The 16,061-nt window shown below is 36.6% G+C and overlaps 1 protein-coding gene across 20 annotated transcripts in view; it reads left to right on the top strand.

Moving 5' to 3' along the window:
* ESRRG (estrogen related receptor gamma) overlaps positions 1–16,061 on the top strand; it is a 392,895-nt gene that overhangs the window by 330,196 nt on the left and 46,638 nt on the right. For all 20 annotated transcript variants that reach the window (XM_066316190.1, XM_066316200.1, XM_066316193.1 and 17 more), the window contains 2 exons: positions 9,691–9,801; positions 14,078–14,239. In XM_066316190.1, the coding sequence (XP_066172287.1) occupies positions 9,691–9,801; positions 14,078–14,239 (273 nt within the window). The remainder of the gene's footprint in view (positions 1–9,690; positions 9,802–14,077; positions 14,240–16,061) is intronic.

Below are 16,061 nucleotides of genomic sequence, written 5' to 3'. Positions count from 1 at the left end.
CAATACATTTTGAACATGAACAGTCCTCACTTTAACACACTGCAAATAATGAAACAAAAAACTTATATTTTTTGGTCCACATTACGATTTTCAGGCAGAAGCAGCACTGAACAGAAAGTGCTGTGATGTGCTATGTCAGTGCCTTCCAGTCTGAACGTATTAACCCAGATCATTGTTTTTTCCCCCTACCTAAATAACAGACAAAGACTGTACTTTTTAAAATAAGCAACTGCTCAGACAAATCAGAAAGGAGGTAGAAACCAGGAATTTCAGATACCTGACAATCATAAAATGTGGCCATCTGAACTATGTACCCATATAAGCCACTGTTGAACTTCATTCTTGTAGTAGACAGAATTCTAAGAAACAGAAAGTTGTAGTGCATGGGCAGGAAGTGCAAAGTACAGAAAAGCCCTGTCATTTGCCAAAGACATCTGAAACTAGTAATATAAAATCTTTTATCTTGAGGTTAGTATTATCTTGTTGTACTGCAAGATTACTCTGGGACTCCAAATGAAACCCTGCTGTGTAACTTCTATCTAGTCTTGAAAAACATGTGCAAACAGAATAACAATACAGAAGGCAAAATCCTCATATTATGGCTGCAGAAGGCAAAAACTTGAGAATATCTACCACTATTTTCCAAGTCAAAGCCATATTTCCTTATAAAGTGTGTGTGTGTGTGTGTAGGTTTAAAAGTGCCCGTTTTTTGGTATCAGACTGGTGTATGTTCTCATTAAATGACTTCAGCTATTTTACAGTTCCATTTAGGAAATGTTCCTAGTGTTCCCATTGCAGCTTTCTGTGTAAGTCAAATTGATAAAGTATACTTAAAAACTTACACTTACAAATCATGATAAGGTATAATTAATGTCCCTAAAAATCTATTAGCTGCAAACAGAAGCTGAGACATGGTGTAGGGCTCTTGGTCTCTTCTCCTGTTGTGCCCGGTGCTCTAGATCCTGTAGAGCCTTAAAATAGCATCCAGAAGGCAACGAGGAGTTCAGAATTCTGCCATACCTTTTGAGGAAGCTTGAAGGAACAAGTCTGAAATGGATGCAGTTCCACAAATCATTATGTTACTCTTCAAAAGAATTGCACAATGTTTCACCAAAAAAAAAGTTCATAATTACTTAATACATAAATATGAGAAAGGTGGTAAGATGGTAGAGAGAGGATTGTTGTGGGTGTACTGAGAGAAAAGAAAATGTCAAAAGTTATGGTTTCATTAATAATCCTTGGAGAAATCCAGAATTCTGTGTGAAAAATAAATATTTGCACTGAGGCCAGTTTAGGCTCAAGTGGCATTATGAAGCCATCTTAGCTGTAAAGGTAAATATCAGATAATTTGCCAGGTGAGTGCAACTTGGAAAATAATTTTTGCTTGTCTTACACTTGCACAGGTCATGACAGAAATGGCTGGTCCTTGAGGAAGACGAGAATGATTTTGTCCCTAAGGGGGCAAAAAAAAAAAGTCTAATAAAACAGAAAAAAAACCCCCACCCCAAAGTTAGGGATCATATTTGTTAGGGTAAAAAACTTAATGTTTCATTGAATTTTACATCTGTTTTAAAGCTCTAGTATAATGAGCCATCCCTCAGTTTTCTCTGGTTCTGTTCCAGCAGAATGAAATCACTTCCTGTAGGTACAAATCCAAATCCTAAGCAGTCCCAGTAGAACTGTTATTATTTTGTATAACTGTTTCAACGCACACTATTGAGAACTTCCCTGTGATTTCTGGATCACAGATTAATTCCAGAATCCCACATCCTCCAAGTCACTAACTGAAATATTGTGAGGCTGCACATTATTGTATCTGTAAAGGGTATTGAGATCTTGTTCATGCTGCTGGTACTTCACAGTCCGATTATTGTAACGCATTTCATTTCAATCTTCCCTTCTCTTGAGAGCTGCCAGCAAATGGTCCAGAACTTCACTTAGACTTCTTTTCTATTAGAGTTGTCACCAGCATAGCTCCTGAATTCTTTATAAGCACTAGTGATGTGATCTAGAGTAAAGGCCTGCTTTTGACCTTGAGGCATTGGCATGGCCTTGCTCAAACTTACTTTTTGACCTTTCTGTTTCCTGATGTTGTTCTGTGCCCTCTCCTTGGATCATCAGCCAAGCTGCCTTTCCCAGTCTGGGCTTGTCAACCTTTAAAGTAATGGTTACAAGTGTATTGATGCAGTAATGGCTTTACAGCCCAGCAAGCTCCACTTCATTAAATTGGTTGTAATTTGAACTCTGAAACAAGATAGCATCTTCAGTAATTATATTTAAATAAATTAAGGTTAGAACTGTGGTATTTAGTTAGTGATAAATTGCCTTTATTTATTCTTACACCTTGTCCCAGGACATTGTACGCACAATTAAAAAAATAAGGCATATACTCTCATATAGTATGGTTATGATATATAAGTGCATTGACATGAAATTTAATGGTGCAATTAGCAACAGTATTTTCTGTGTTATTCATAGAAGCTGTTGCAGTATTTTACACTGCTTCCTAGTAATTAGTATATTAGTAATCCAGGTGATGGGGAGAGAAGTATTATGTAATGGTAACTGCTTCATTTCAGAAACACAAGGGCTTTATATATATTCAGCCTTAGTTCTGTATTCATTTTCCTTTGCAGTTTACAAATACGCACATTTTGCTGCAACACAGCCTCTTCCTTGCTGGAAAATGGAAGGAAAAGAGGTGGAAGCTGTATAACCTGTGTTTACTGGCCTAATTTCAGTCTCTTTTAAAATCATCTTGAGTCTTGCATAATTCCACTGAAAATCTGGTACCATAAAACTCAGAAAAGATCAAATTTAGGCACTAGTAATGCAGTGCATAGAGTGTATCTCTTCCAAAAAAGAGACAGATTTTTTTTTTCTAAGTTCTTCCGTGAAGTGTAAAAGATATTCTTTTGTAATATTTGAGAGCTAATCATTGGATAATGGCTGTTGCATGTTTAATGCAACAGTGTAGCTGTCATGTTTTTCTTTTCTTTTTTTCTTTTCTTCTTTCTTCCTGCACATTCACCTCTTCTTGAACAGAAATAAAAGGTTCAAGGCTTGTCAGCATCAGTTTATAGATAGCTGTTTAAAAATAATGAGGTATTGGGTATTGTAAGGCTCAGGGCTGTCTTGCCAGACTCATTTATTTCCATTCACCTTTTGTCAGAATTGCAGACAGAAGACATTCAATTAAAACTTGTCACCTGTTGCGTGTGACCTAATTTGTATTTGTGAGTGTCACAGATTAGGATGCATATGGAGCCATTTAAAAATGTAAAGGAACAATAGGATTCTTAAACATTTTGTGCCACATTTTCTTCATGCGAACATCTTTGTTTATGGACCATTCTTCAAGGGAAATCACTTGGGCTGAGAAATAATAGAATTTATTTACACCAAGTCTCATTTACATGGGAAGACTAAGGGGATTTTATTCACGTTCTTTTGTGGTTTAATGCATAAATGACAGTGCACAAAATTTCAGCATGTAGATGATTAGTTCATGCAAAGTTAATGTTCCTTTCAAGAGAGGTTGAGTACTGAGCTGTGTAAGTAATGCATTTATCAGTTCTTTTGTCAAACCGAAAAAAACAAACCACTGGGCTTTAACCTAAGAGATGTGTTTATCAGTTCCTTTGCAAAAATCCAGCCATCTCATCCCCTCCTCCCAGGACAGAAAAGAAATTTCCAAAACACTGCTTACATTTGGTTGCCTAGAAACTTTGTTTACTATTAAACAAGCAAAATCTGAAGTATTGGTTTGAAGCATTTGCTTTGCAAAAGCAGTATTTTTCTCTTTTGATTTTTCAACCTGGAACAATTCACTAAGTATTTTAATTAGCATGATTATTTGGGGATTTTTTAATAATAAGCTTTTTCGCAAATTCTTGCAGAGTAACAGATAAATTAAACAACTTCGAGTCACACATCAAGTTAGACATTAAAGTAATAAACACTGTTTTGTTTTTCAATTATATGAGTCAGTTCCTGAATTAATTTTTAGACTTCCTATGCTACTCTAAATAATGTGTTTATTGTGGAAATGGCTATAGGAAGACATAACACTAAAGCCTTCCTTGGTAATTGTTAATTCAGCCATAGATCAGGACAACTTTAATGTGAGTCATAGCTTATATCTTCTTGGATGAATTAGGGCTCTGTTTTCAAAATATTACCTGCCTAGTAGACACATATTTTACATCTCTAGCTGAATTTTTACCTGCGTAAGGTATTATCCAAATACTTTGTAAACTGATTGCAGAAGCTCTTTGGCATCTTTCTAATTCAGCACATAAAACAAGTATGCAGATCCAGAAAAAAATGATAGCTCATATTATCTTATTTCTTCAGCTGTGTTACTTTTCTGCCTGTTTCTACTGTATTGAGATCTTTTGTGGTTTGAAGTGTTTTTTCCACTGCAGATCTTTCAGACTGCAAGGTGAATGCCCTGGACTCTAACCCCAAATTATAGAGGTTGCTGAAGTTTCTAAAGAGTATCTAGATGAGTGTGCATTCTTAAATCTCAGTACATTTTGTCTGTATTCATAGTGGGAAAATCAATTAGTTTTTCTGGTTTATGTAAATAAAAGCAAAAAAAAAATTATAATATTCACTGAAGTTTACTCAGCAATCTTAGAAATAATCACAGTATGTTCAGGTGAACTGGAACATGATATTGAGACATAGTACCAAAGGAGAACCACATTGAAACCTGCCGTTAAAATTATTTCTGCACTTTCCAGTTTTGCTTCCCAGTTAATCTGGGTTTTTTTTTTTTTACCTCTGCTACTGATGTTCCTCTAGAGCTTGGCAAGATGCAGTTCTGGGGGTATTCATTTTTACCTGTCTCACTGTTAAAAACAATGATGGGAATCTTGCAGACATCTGTAGAAAATGGACTGTTAGCCAGTTACATATCTCAAAAAATGAGATAGGAATATTTTTCATGCATACCAGATACTATATTAGAGGTGGAGCTTGCCAGAGTGGCATTGATGTAGAATATATCAGCTTGCCATGAGACTATTGTGCAGGGGGAACAGAAAGGGAGCAGAATATGAAATTCCTGAAGGAAGTCAAAATTGCACATTTGAGTCTGATTTCAAACCTGTTGTATACTAGGTAAATTATATTTTCTTTTCCAAAATAAAAAGCTCCCCAATTAAAGGTAGTGAACAATTTCTTACAGGCTGTCCTGCTGTTGGTAGAACTTGATTTGAAGGATTGGACTAATGCCTTTCGATGTAACCTGAGAATTTTGTTGTGGGTATAGAGCTCTGTGAAAAGGACAAGAATGTTTATGGGTCAAGTGAACAAATGAGTGCTGGAAGCTTGTAGCCAAGGAAAGAAGGAGGAGATGGAGAAGAGTAGAGAGATGATAAAGGAGTAAATTGTGGTGGATGGTAAAATGAGTAAATAATACACTTTTAATGTGGCTTGGATCTGTATGGAAAATGAGATGACATGGTTAAATAGTATTTTCATGCTGAGGACCTGAATTGCAAAATCAATAGTATATTGGGATATGAGCAATCTTTTTGCTTATGTAGCATCATCACAGTGGGTATCTGTCCTACATGAGGTCTTCAAGGCAGTATGAGAAAAGGACCACGGAATAGGAATAATAATTTACATTTATTGGAAAGGGAGAAACAGGTGAGGAAATGCAGAGAAAATTAGTTCAGGTTTGCCTGTGTTGTTTAGATTTAATAATCTGGTGGGTACGTCATGTGGCACATCTGTTCTGGCCTTCAGCTGTTTCTGTGCAAGGCCACATGGACACATTTAATGTAGAGTAAGTGCCCAATGTGATTTTGTTCTGTGCTGTGTAGCATTTGATAGAAATCATGCAAAGATTATGTAAGGAACCAGGAGGTAAATTTTTTTGGTAGAAGCTTATATAGTGGCTATATAGTGAGTATTTATTCCCTCAAGAGTAACTGGAGAATTTCTTGCATTGTATCAGGATGTGGAATTGCTGTGTTTTAAAAAGTAGCTATTGCATTGATTTACACAGTTTCCATCTCTCCCTGTATTACATATCTCTACAGCTCAACCCTCCTCTTCTGAGATTTGTAAGTCATGTCTGACTGCCCATCACTCCTGAACAAATGATTTCATGAGGTGTGCTTGTCCTGAGATGTAAAGTGAACATGTTGCAGTTTGACATTGAAAGTAACTGCTCTTAACTAGTGGCAAGCCTGTTCTTCCTCTTTGAACCCTGTGGTCATCCCTGTTTTTCCTGTTAGGGCTCTTGGTGTTGTTTCTCTGTTGAAGACTTTTCAAATGAGCTTTAGGAAATGTGAAGAATCAACTTCCTTGTCTGTGGTGGAGCCGTGTTCAGTGGCACAAATGGATGTTCTGACCCTGAAGAACTGTAATTGTAATACCAACAGTGCAGTTCAGTGGGAGATATTACAGGATTTTTTTGTGGGTGGAGTGGGTATCTTTCTTTTCACTTCATGGTTGAGGACTGATTGGGTGAGTGAACTGAGATGCTGAAGATTCTGGGAAGCCACAATGCATAACAGAGCTGAAGCAGAGGTCTACTTAATTTTTCCAGATGTCGCAATATCCTCCTTAATAATCTGAATACAGACTGTGTGGAATTCAAACAGTTACAGCTGTGGCTTGTAAAGCTCACCCTGCCCCAAATGATGAATTTTTGTGAACAAACTTACTTTTATTTCTTCTTTTTGTTATTCTAACAAAGAAAGCATCAGTTGATACTGTCTTGAGAGCTACTGTCTTGATAAACAAACCTTTATGTAATGAATTCTCTCATACAAGCTATGGGAGCTACAGAGGAATATGCATGCATATACTCTGGAACCTCTGGATTTCAGTTTGCTAACTGCCAAACTCCAAAGTTTTTATGGAATGGGAGATGAGTATAGCTTGTTAAGCAGTATCATGCACTGTGTTTACTTCTATAAAGACCCCTGGGAAGCCAAAGACCAGTTAGGGTGTGTTAGATGATCAGAAATTAAATCCAAAGTATCTATAAGTACTATCTTATAGATACAGAAAATATAGATGTCAGATGTCTTACAGATAGAGGAAATATTAGGAGCCAACATGATAGTAAACTCTACCAGTTTTAATGGAAGGGTTATAAAGCTCTAATTTAAAATCTATTGGTGTTATGTTGTCAAAACTATTTCCACATTAAAATTTGAATTTGTTCTATTATAGACTTAGGGAATTTTAAACTGTGCAATACAATTGCTCCCCAGTTATCTAGAAGTTGAGGTTTTTTAAAAGAAAGCATTATTTACAGATATAGCAATGTATGTTCGGTGAGGGCACAGATCTAAGTAAAATTTTGCTATTGTGACATTTTTCTGTATTTCCTTCCATTGAGTATTTGAATGGCTTGAATGTGTATCTCATCTAATGTAAAGGAGGTAAAAAAATTGTTCATCTTGGTAGATTTATATTATTTTAATTTAAGCTTCAGTTCCATTACTTTTTGATTAAACACACTTCTGTCTGATGCTATCCATCTTTTATCACTATGAAATCTGTTCCCAAGCAGAAAGAAGGATGGCATCTGAATTATGCAGAAATCATTTTCTATCTATTTTTCTTCAAATGCTGGGCAGTCTTTTTCATAATCCCACCAATATTGCATGTGGCGTGTTCTAATCCTCTGCCTATTTCTGAATATTCAACTATCAAACCATGGTCTTTTCCTGTTTGTTTTTATGGCAGTGTATTGTCCAGGATGTCATTTGCTTGAGGTATAGCTCAAACTCCTGATTCAAGTGTGAAGAACAGTGAGTTATCATTAGTTCTCGAAAGGTTTGAGCTGTCAGTTTTTTAAGTGGTATTGTAGTTTGTGCATTTCTAAGTATAACTTTAAAAAATTAAAAACAAAAACAACCCTGCTCTGTTGATTGAATCAGCAAAAATTTTATCAAACTGTTCGGACCACAAATCAGTCAGAGTTATGTAGGTAACTACCATAAATAAGATTTCATTCATGATTATGCACTGACCTCTTGGGGTATGTGGTTCATTTGTGTTACTGTTTAAATCATGTGATCCCAATAAATGCAACTGGAGACATACAATGAGAAATGTACTTCTTGGGTTTGATGGACTGACATTCAGAGTGTTCTGCAGTGAACAGGTGAAATTTCACTGTTAAGCAGAGGTGGTCATTATTCACTTTGCTGATGAGCAAAAGCCATTGAGCAGTGTTGTAGAAAACTCACTGAATTACGGTTCCTGGTGTTTGTGTCCTTAAAGCAAGCATCTCCTTTCTGTGTTAGTAACCCAGGAAATACAAGCAAAATACTCCAAAACAATACCATCCCCAGCAATAGTTGGCCTTGGATTTCTGGCTAGGTGGCAAAACAGTTTTCTTTTACCAAAACCCAGTCAATCCTTTCTGGTTTTTGAGGAGGAAGGAGGACTGACAGATGTTTCCTGGTGACTAGTCTGTGCTGCCAGTGCAGGTTCAGAGGCAGCACATAAACTCTGTACTGTGTTCTTCTTGCTGTGCACCTGAACTGTAACTTCTTCAGTGGTGGCTTCCCCTGCTGTCCAGAAGGCAGTTCTTGAGGTATTTTTTATGTAAGGGAGAGATCAGAGGGAGGGGAAATAGCAGAGTGGGGCACAGTAATAGCAATAGAAAATATGCATAGAGAGAGGAGAGCTAAAATAGACAAAGAAAAGTGAGAAAGTGAGTTGCGCTTTATTACATCACTCACAGGGGCCGTTGATACTTTGTGTGGCCTTGTGTTCTTCTGTTATTAAATCTGTGTCATCAGGGACAAATTTTGCACTTGGTATTACTTGTCCTGTTGTCCTGCATATGTGCCAAGTTCTTCAGCTTCCCTGTTATGTTACTACTTGGTTTTAATCACATTCATCCGGGTTGTCTGGAAATCTGCCTGGGAGACTCAGAAAGAAATAGAAGTATTTCCTTGTTTTGTAAGACCTACTGTCTTTGCACCCTTTCACCTTGTTCCATGTTGTCAGTAAGAGCAGTAATAGCTTGTTTCAGGAAGGTAAACTCCTATATATCCATACAAACCAGGCAGCAGAATGCTGCATTGAAGTGAAGAACAGTAGACGTAGAACACAAACGTTAATTCATCACTGATGACATCTAAATACACAACTGTACAATTTCTTTCAAATCCTCATGAACAATTTCAGTCTTTTAGCCACATATGTATTCTTATTATATTAGGGATACTTACTTTGTATCCTCTGGCCATGTTAATCCATCTTAATTTGGTTTTGACTAAACTGTATACAGAAGTCATTGTTTCTAAAGTTCTAATTCTCTGTACTTCTCTGCTCGTAATGTTATGCTTCTATATCCATGGTGTTTATTACAGCTTTGAAACTCTGCTTCTGGCAAAGATGACTTAAGATTAGGCTCTTTCAAATGGAAACTAAACTTGCTAGCTGTTTTTAATAATACGTAAAAATGAATGAATGGCTTTAAATGAACAGGAAATTATGTTGTATACTTAGTCTTGCATGTGTGGAACTCTAAACTGCTTGCAAATACTTGCAGTGCTGATTTCCCATGCTTCCTAAAATTAATCTTTTGACATAAACACGCTTTTAATATAAATATTGGAAGGCAGGAAATAGAAGATTGTTACCTGAAAGGCATGCTCATAATGTATTTAATTACACGTTTGCTTGTGTTTCCAAACGTAGGTGTGCGCCTAGACCGGGTACGTGGAGGTCGCCAGAAGTACAAGCGCAGAATAGATGCAGAGAACAGCCCATACCTGAACCCTCAGCTAGTTCAGCCAGCAAAAAAGCCATGTGAGTAGACCACATACACAACATTTCTCTCTCAGCACAGGCTATTGACTCCTAGCTCTGTTTGCTAAGCTCCTTCTGAGTTGAAGAAAGGTTGGGCCAGAAAATATTACCATGAAGACTATATCGATTTGGCTGTTAACAGGTTTGTTTTAAATATGCTCATCTTTCTCAAGTGGAGTTGAACAAAGAGTGTTTTTACAGGTGGAAGTGTATAAAAGCATGGTTTATGCAGTGCAAATTTTTACATTTACAGGTTATCTTTATTTTCAGTGGTACATAAAATGGTTCATACTGTGATCATTAGCTCATTGAAGCTTCTACTTTCAGATTTCACAAGAAAGTGATTTTTGTGGTTTTCACTAACTAAATGAGTTTGACTGCTCAACCTCCCAATGAAAATACATTAAGAGCCTCATTAATTTATACCTATAGATTAATACACTACATAGCATTAGATTAAAACAGCAATATGCCACACTAATAACAAAGCAAAAGTGGTAGTTTGGGCTCTAGTATCGTCATGGATTTTTTTTTTCTTTTTTTTTCTTTGTTTTGTTATGTTTTGATAATGTCCTTGATTGTATCTCGCCAGGCTGAAATTAAGAGAGAAAGAGATGATCATCTCACTGCTAAAATACAAGTTCCATCCTCTTTGCGATTAACTAAAAATAGTTGGGGGTTTTGCTTTGCAGCTTATATAAACTCAAGCAGTGACTGTACTAATTCCATGAAGTAAATTTAATAGCATTATAGCTGTAGTGCAAGAGGCTGGTGTATTACCCTGCAAAGACACACAGGCTGTGTATCAAGTGTTGTGAACTCTTCCACATTCAAATGGGAATACACGCGTCCAGTTGCTCCTGCTGAGGAGGTTAATTCGCTCCTAACATGGATAAATAGGCCAGTGAAATAAGGAGGGCAAATTCCTTCTTGTCTCCCATTTGCCTTTGCCCCTAAGCCTCTGACAACACACATGTCAGTTTTAGCCAGTTGAAAATACCTGGCTGGATGGAAAATGGAATCTGTTTCCGATGGTGTTCCCCAGTAGGGGACAGTGCTGTGTACAATACGTTTGAGCATATGGGGATCTGGAGAGCAAATAAACAGTCTTTGAACTGTAAGTGAAAGGGCATTTTAGCTGTGTCAAAGAAAAAGCAGCCAGTTTTACATAAAATTAAGGCTTAAGTGAACATATGGCATAGTTTCCTTTTGCCTTTCCAAAAAACATTATGCTGATTATATTCCTTCAATTGTCCAATCTGGCATCTTCTACTCAGCCTCCATAAGCTGTCCCACTGTTCCGTAAATACAATCTAGGGCTGCACTAAGCAGATTTTGCACATTATAATAAAAACTTTCTGATAATACAATAAAATTTAATAAACTCTAATGCTTAATTTCATTAGAGTTTTAGTTTTCCTGAGTGCACAGATTGTCAGTTTTTCGTTTACTTGATATTGTCATTGAGTAGAAATGTTGATAGTCTAACATTACCAAAAAAAGCCAAGACCAAACAGACCAAAAAAAAAAAAAAACAAAAAAACACAAGGAAAAAAAATCCAACCCAAAAGCCACAAGCCCTTAAGATATGAACAGAGGTTAATGCAGTTGTACTGAAATACAAGAATCTCTGTGTAAACCCAAGATTATTGCAACGTGGTGCATTACATTACTTATAAGGTGATAACTACACCGATTCCTCTAAGCTCCAGTTGTCTGAGATAAACTAACCTCCTCATAAATCATTACTCATTATCTGAGTGCCTCCCTCCATTTTCCTTAGCTTGTCCAAGCACAAGGAATTTTGTAATAAGCATTTTCAAAACTTCATTTTCAAATCCTGGCAGATAAGTGTCCAGATTTGAAACAGTTGAATCGGTTTTGTGTGGAAGTAGCCTGGGAGATTTTCTGGACCCTGACTGATAGTTCGTGCATAACAAAGGCACAGGAATGAAAATTGGGTTCTATTGATTCTAATTAGGGAAACATTAAATAAGATTTACCTAGAAACAGTGCTCATGGCTATTCAATTTCCTGAGTGATGGAGTTTTCTGAGTACATTCAGAATTTTCCTATGTTCTGTGCTAATGCATGTGCCAGTACATGTAGCTTTTTCCCCCTGTAAGGAAAGAGCAGGTGTTTGGAGGATCTTTCCTACACCTGCTTCTGATCTCTATTGTATTTTCCAGCTTCACCACAGAATTTAATGGCCTGCACTTAGATTTTATTGACTAAAGAGAAAATAAAAAGAATTTGAGATTTTGCAAATCCTGAGTCAAAATAGACAATATTCCTTAATCATCTTTGGAATGCCACTGATGAGAAGCTTCATGCATGAAGTGATTCTTTAGCCATTTCTTGTGCTGCAGGGGAAAAAGACTCCAGAAGTTGGGGATAAGAGTGCCTCTTCATTCATTTATCATTGTTTAAAAATCCAAAAAGTAGAAATCCTCAGCTGCATATGTCTGGGTGTTAAGAAACTTCATTAATTTATTCTGTTTTCTTGACCAATTAAAAATACTGAAATTTGGAAATAAGTTTTTCTCACTTACACATTTTCTGTATGAAGTTGAACAGGTTATGAAGAGACCGTTTGAACATTAAAAACCATGCAAAGGCTGTTTGCCAATATAAGTTAAAACTGCCATCTGTCATTTCTAAATAAGAATAGAATTCCTCATTAATCAGTTTGATAATCAGTTAACTATTGAGATCAAAATTGCATCAGTTGGTGCAGTTCCTATAGTTCATATAAAGCATGGGTATGTCCCCTTGTAATGAAACAAGCTTGATGTGATGGTTTCTAGTTGGCTGTTGCACTTATTATATGAAGCACTAACATATATCACAACTTTTGACACACAGATTTGGAATAAGGCAAAAATTGTAGAGACAGTAGATCAGAGTCAAGGAGTCTGTGTCACTAAAGAGCAGTAAAGTATCAGAAATCTGCACTGAGTGAGCATTTTATGGAAATATGTCATGGACTAGTAGGGATCCTGTCTGACACTGCTGGGCAAGGCACATCCCAGTCAGCTTCCATCGCAGGAGAGCAGTATGGTCTGTCCTGTGACTTACATGCAGATGGGGAAAATGATACTAATTTTGGCAGCATTCTCTGAACTCAGAAAATACTTGGTGTTTTCTCACAGTGGAATCCCATTTATATCAAGCCTTATAATGTTTAATCCCACTGAAGGGAACAGATCCATGTAAAATCACTTAAGAGTGCCATTTGGGCTTTAAATTCTGATGGTGCATTAGAGGTCAAAAGATGTACCTACCAGGAAAAGTAAAATGTAAAAATATTGGGAAGTATAGCAGTGTACCCTGTGTTAGGAGGCTTAATGAATTAGTCCTTTTCGCATTTTTTCAGTTCTGCCTTCTCAGAGTAATAAATCAGGTTCCTGAATAGAGATAAAATATTTCCATTCTGTCTTCACATGGAATATAGTACTCCTGTTATGTTTATCCTACTTACAGGATAGCAACGCTAAATTTTGTGGGCTCTTCAATTTTTATTTCTCACTGCATTTTTCCATATAACTTAATTGATTATTCCAAATAGATGTCACAAGTCAATCGGATGAAAAAGTACATATTTAACACGTGAATGAAAATGCTAACTAGATAAAAATAAGCAGTGTTTAGCTACAATAAAGGATCATTTTTTGCACAAAACCAGTTTTCTGAGGTAGAGTTTGCATACTTTCATACTTTGTTTAGTTTTACACTCTTCATTCTCTTCGAGTTACTGTTTTTTCCTGTTTAGAAATGGGAAGAAGATCATTAGTCTGGGTTTGTATGTAATGAATGGTAGTTGGGGTCACTGAGAGAAGGTACAGATTTCAGTGATTGACTAATAGCACGTGGTATTTACTCACTCAAAAATATCCCTGCCTTTAAGGGGTGGGGAGGGTCGCAGGTAATTAGATGCAAACAAAACGTTTCTATTTGAACAGTACAAAATACATTATAATGTGTTAATCTCTTCCTCTAAAGTTTGTACTCCAGTAATAAAAGGGGATCAAGTATTTCTACGTTCCATTGAATTTATTCTCTTAAGAACATACATGTCTGGCTTGATAAACGCTGTTAATGGATCAGATTTGTTTGTGCTGTAACTACTTGTCGGAGGTCATGAAGTTACAATAAGGTGTAATTAAGTTCAGTGTCTTTAAGACAAATTTTTGTGCACTTTGAAATCTGAACCATCTGTTTGAAGTGTAGAATGATGCTGCTGGTGATCTTGTAATGTTCTGGACCATTTTTACAGATAACAAGATTGTCTCCCATTTGCTGGTGGCTGAACCAGAGAAGATCTATGCTATGCCTGACCCCACTGTTCCAGACAGTGACATCAAAGCACTTACCACTCTTTGTGACCTGGCAGACAGAGAACTGGTGGTGATCATTGGATGGGCTAAGCATATTCCAGGTACATACAGTATTTATTGCAAATATATAACGTACAGAAATCATCACGTGGGTTATTCTGTGCTGGTAAAAAATGCTACTTTTTTCTCTCCCTGCAATGCATAAGGTTTTCCTAAGGCTCCAGAATATTTCCACAGAACGTAGTTTAGGTGATCAGGTATCCTACCTCGGAAGTGGTAATGTCATTGCTGTGAGTGTTACAATGTTAATAAGTTTCACCCCCTGCTTAGAGAATTATTTTGTTTCATGTATTGCTTTTATTAAGATAAACGTCCCTTGCTATCCAAAGCATTAGCCTATCATAAAGGGTCATACAAGTCCTCTCCTGTAGTCATCTGATTCAGCAGTATTTGAATGTAGGTCTGGCTCCTCTGTTACATACATGCAGCACTTCTGACCACAGGAGGTGAAAACTTCAGTTATATTTTGGCAAGACACAGAGGAATTGTTCTCTTCATTGATTGATCTAATGTGAGAACTGAATTGTACCAACAATTCCGCACAAAGAACTGAATTGACCCAAAAAGTCTCCTCTTACATCTTAGTGTTTCCTTGGTCTGCACAGAGTGGACTGCAGTCTGCAGCAATAACTGCATGGGAATTATAAAAGCTGACTGGCAATCTTATTAGCAAGAAAAACGGGGGTCATCAAAAGCAGTTTCTCAGAAGATTAGTAATTCCTTCAGATAACATTTCAGGTGTATTTTTTGCCCTTCCCCAATGCTGAGGTATTTGTTCTTGCTCTGTGAGCTAGCAGACAAACTTACAGAAGTCTCCAGGGTTCTCAGTCTATCACCTTTCACAAATGGTAAAGTCACACAAAAAAAAGGTCAGCTTTTTCTCTTGTTTCTTAAGGTATTTTTCTTGTCCAGCAGATGAGTGAACATGTTGGTGTGTTTTCATCAGCTCATTAGTTTTCTAATTTTGATAGTGGAGCCTTATTAAGCATGAGAGTGGATAACCTTTAATTCCTCAGAGTAATACGTCATTCTCATTTTAGATGTGATTTTGGGACACCTTAATAGTAGAATAAATAATCCAGTTTGTTGTTTGTTTATCAGAGTTAAAGGTATTTTATTTCTAGTTTCAAAAGAAATTGCAAAGAAATACTCTTGCTGATTTTTCCCCCCTTGTTCTAACCAATTCTTCTGGGTCATCTTGGATAAACATAAACACAGTATATATATAAACACAATCAAAGAATAATAATTTGTACCTTTATGAAGTGTTTTTTTTTTTTTTTTACTTCAGAGAAAAGACAACAGCCTCCAGCCTCTAAAACAGTCAGTTGAAATTTAGTCATTCTCTGTGCCACAAACGGTGTATAAACAAGCTCTTGTATCACAAGCAATGTTTTTCTGGTACAGTTAACTTATTTCTGTCTCCTTAAACTAGTTTGTCTTTATGCTTTGAATGCTACAGTAATTTCTTTAATCAAATTGATGGAAGTCCCTTTCCCAGCCCACACTGAAACCAATTTATTGGTCATGATACGCCGGCTATGTTGCTAACAGTCGTAACGAACTGTCAGGCAATATCGCAGTGCAGCTAATTTGAAGTCATTAGGTGTGCAGCGTTCAGGCAACAATTTGTTACAGTGGTTAGGAACACAGCTGACATTTCTGAATGGCTTTGTTCAGAGCAGTTCTAGATGAGCCCAAGCAAATTGTAAACTAATTTAAACATCACTCTATATTATAGTAGCTACTTTGTCTTACACTGGTTGCTAATAAAGCACCCCAAATTAAGTCAGAATGGGTTAAGTAGGTGAGTTTGAGTTTCATCTTTGGAAGATACCTAGATCACCTTAACCAAAATAGAGT

This window comes from Sylvia atricapilla, chromosome 3 (genome assembly GCF_009819655.1).
Source record: "Sylvia atricapilla isolate bSylAtr1 chromosome 3, bSylAtr1.pri, whole genome shotgun sequence".
Taxonomy (NCBI): domain Eukaryota; kingdom Metazoa; phylum Chordata; class Aves; order Passeriformes; family Sylviidae; genus Sylvia; species Sylvia atricapilla.
This window is presented reverse-complemented; position numbering and strand designations above follow the sequence as displayed.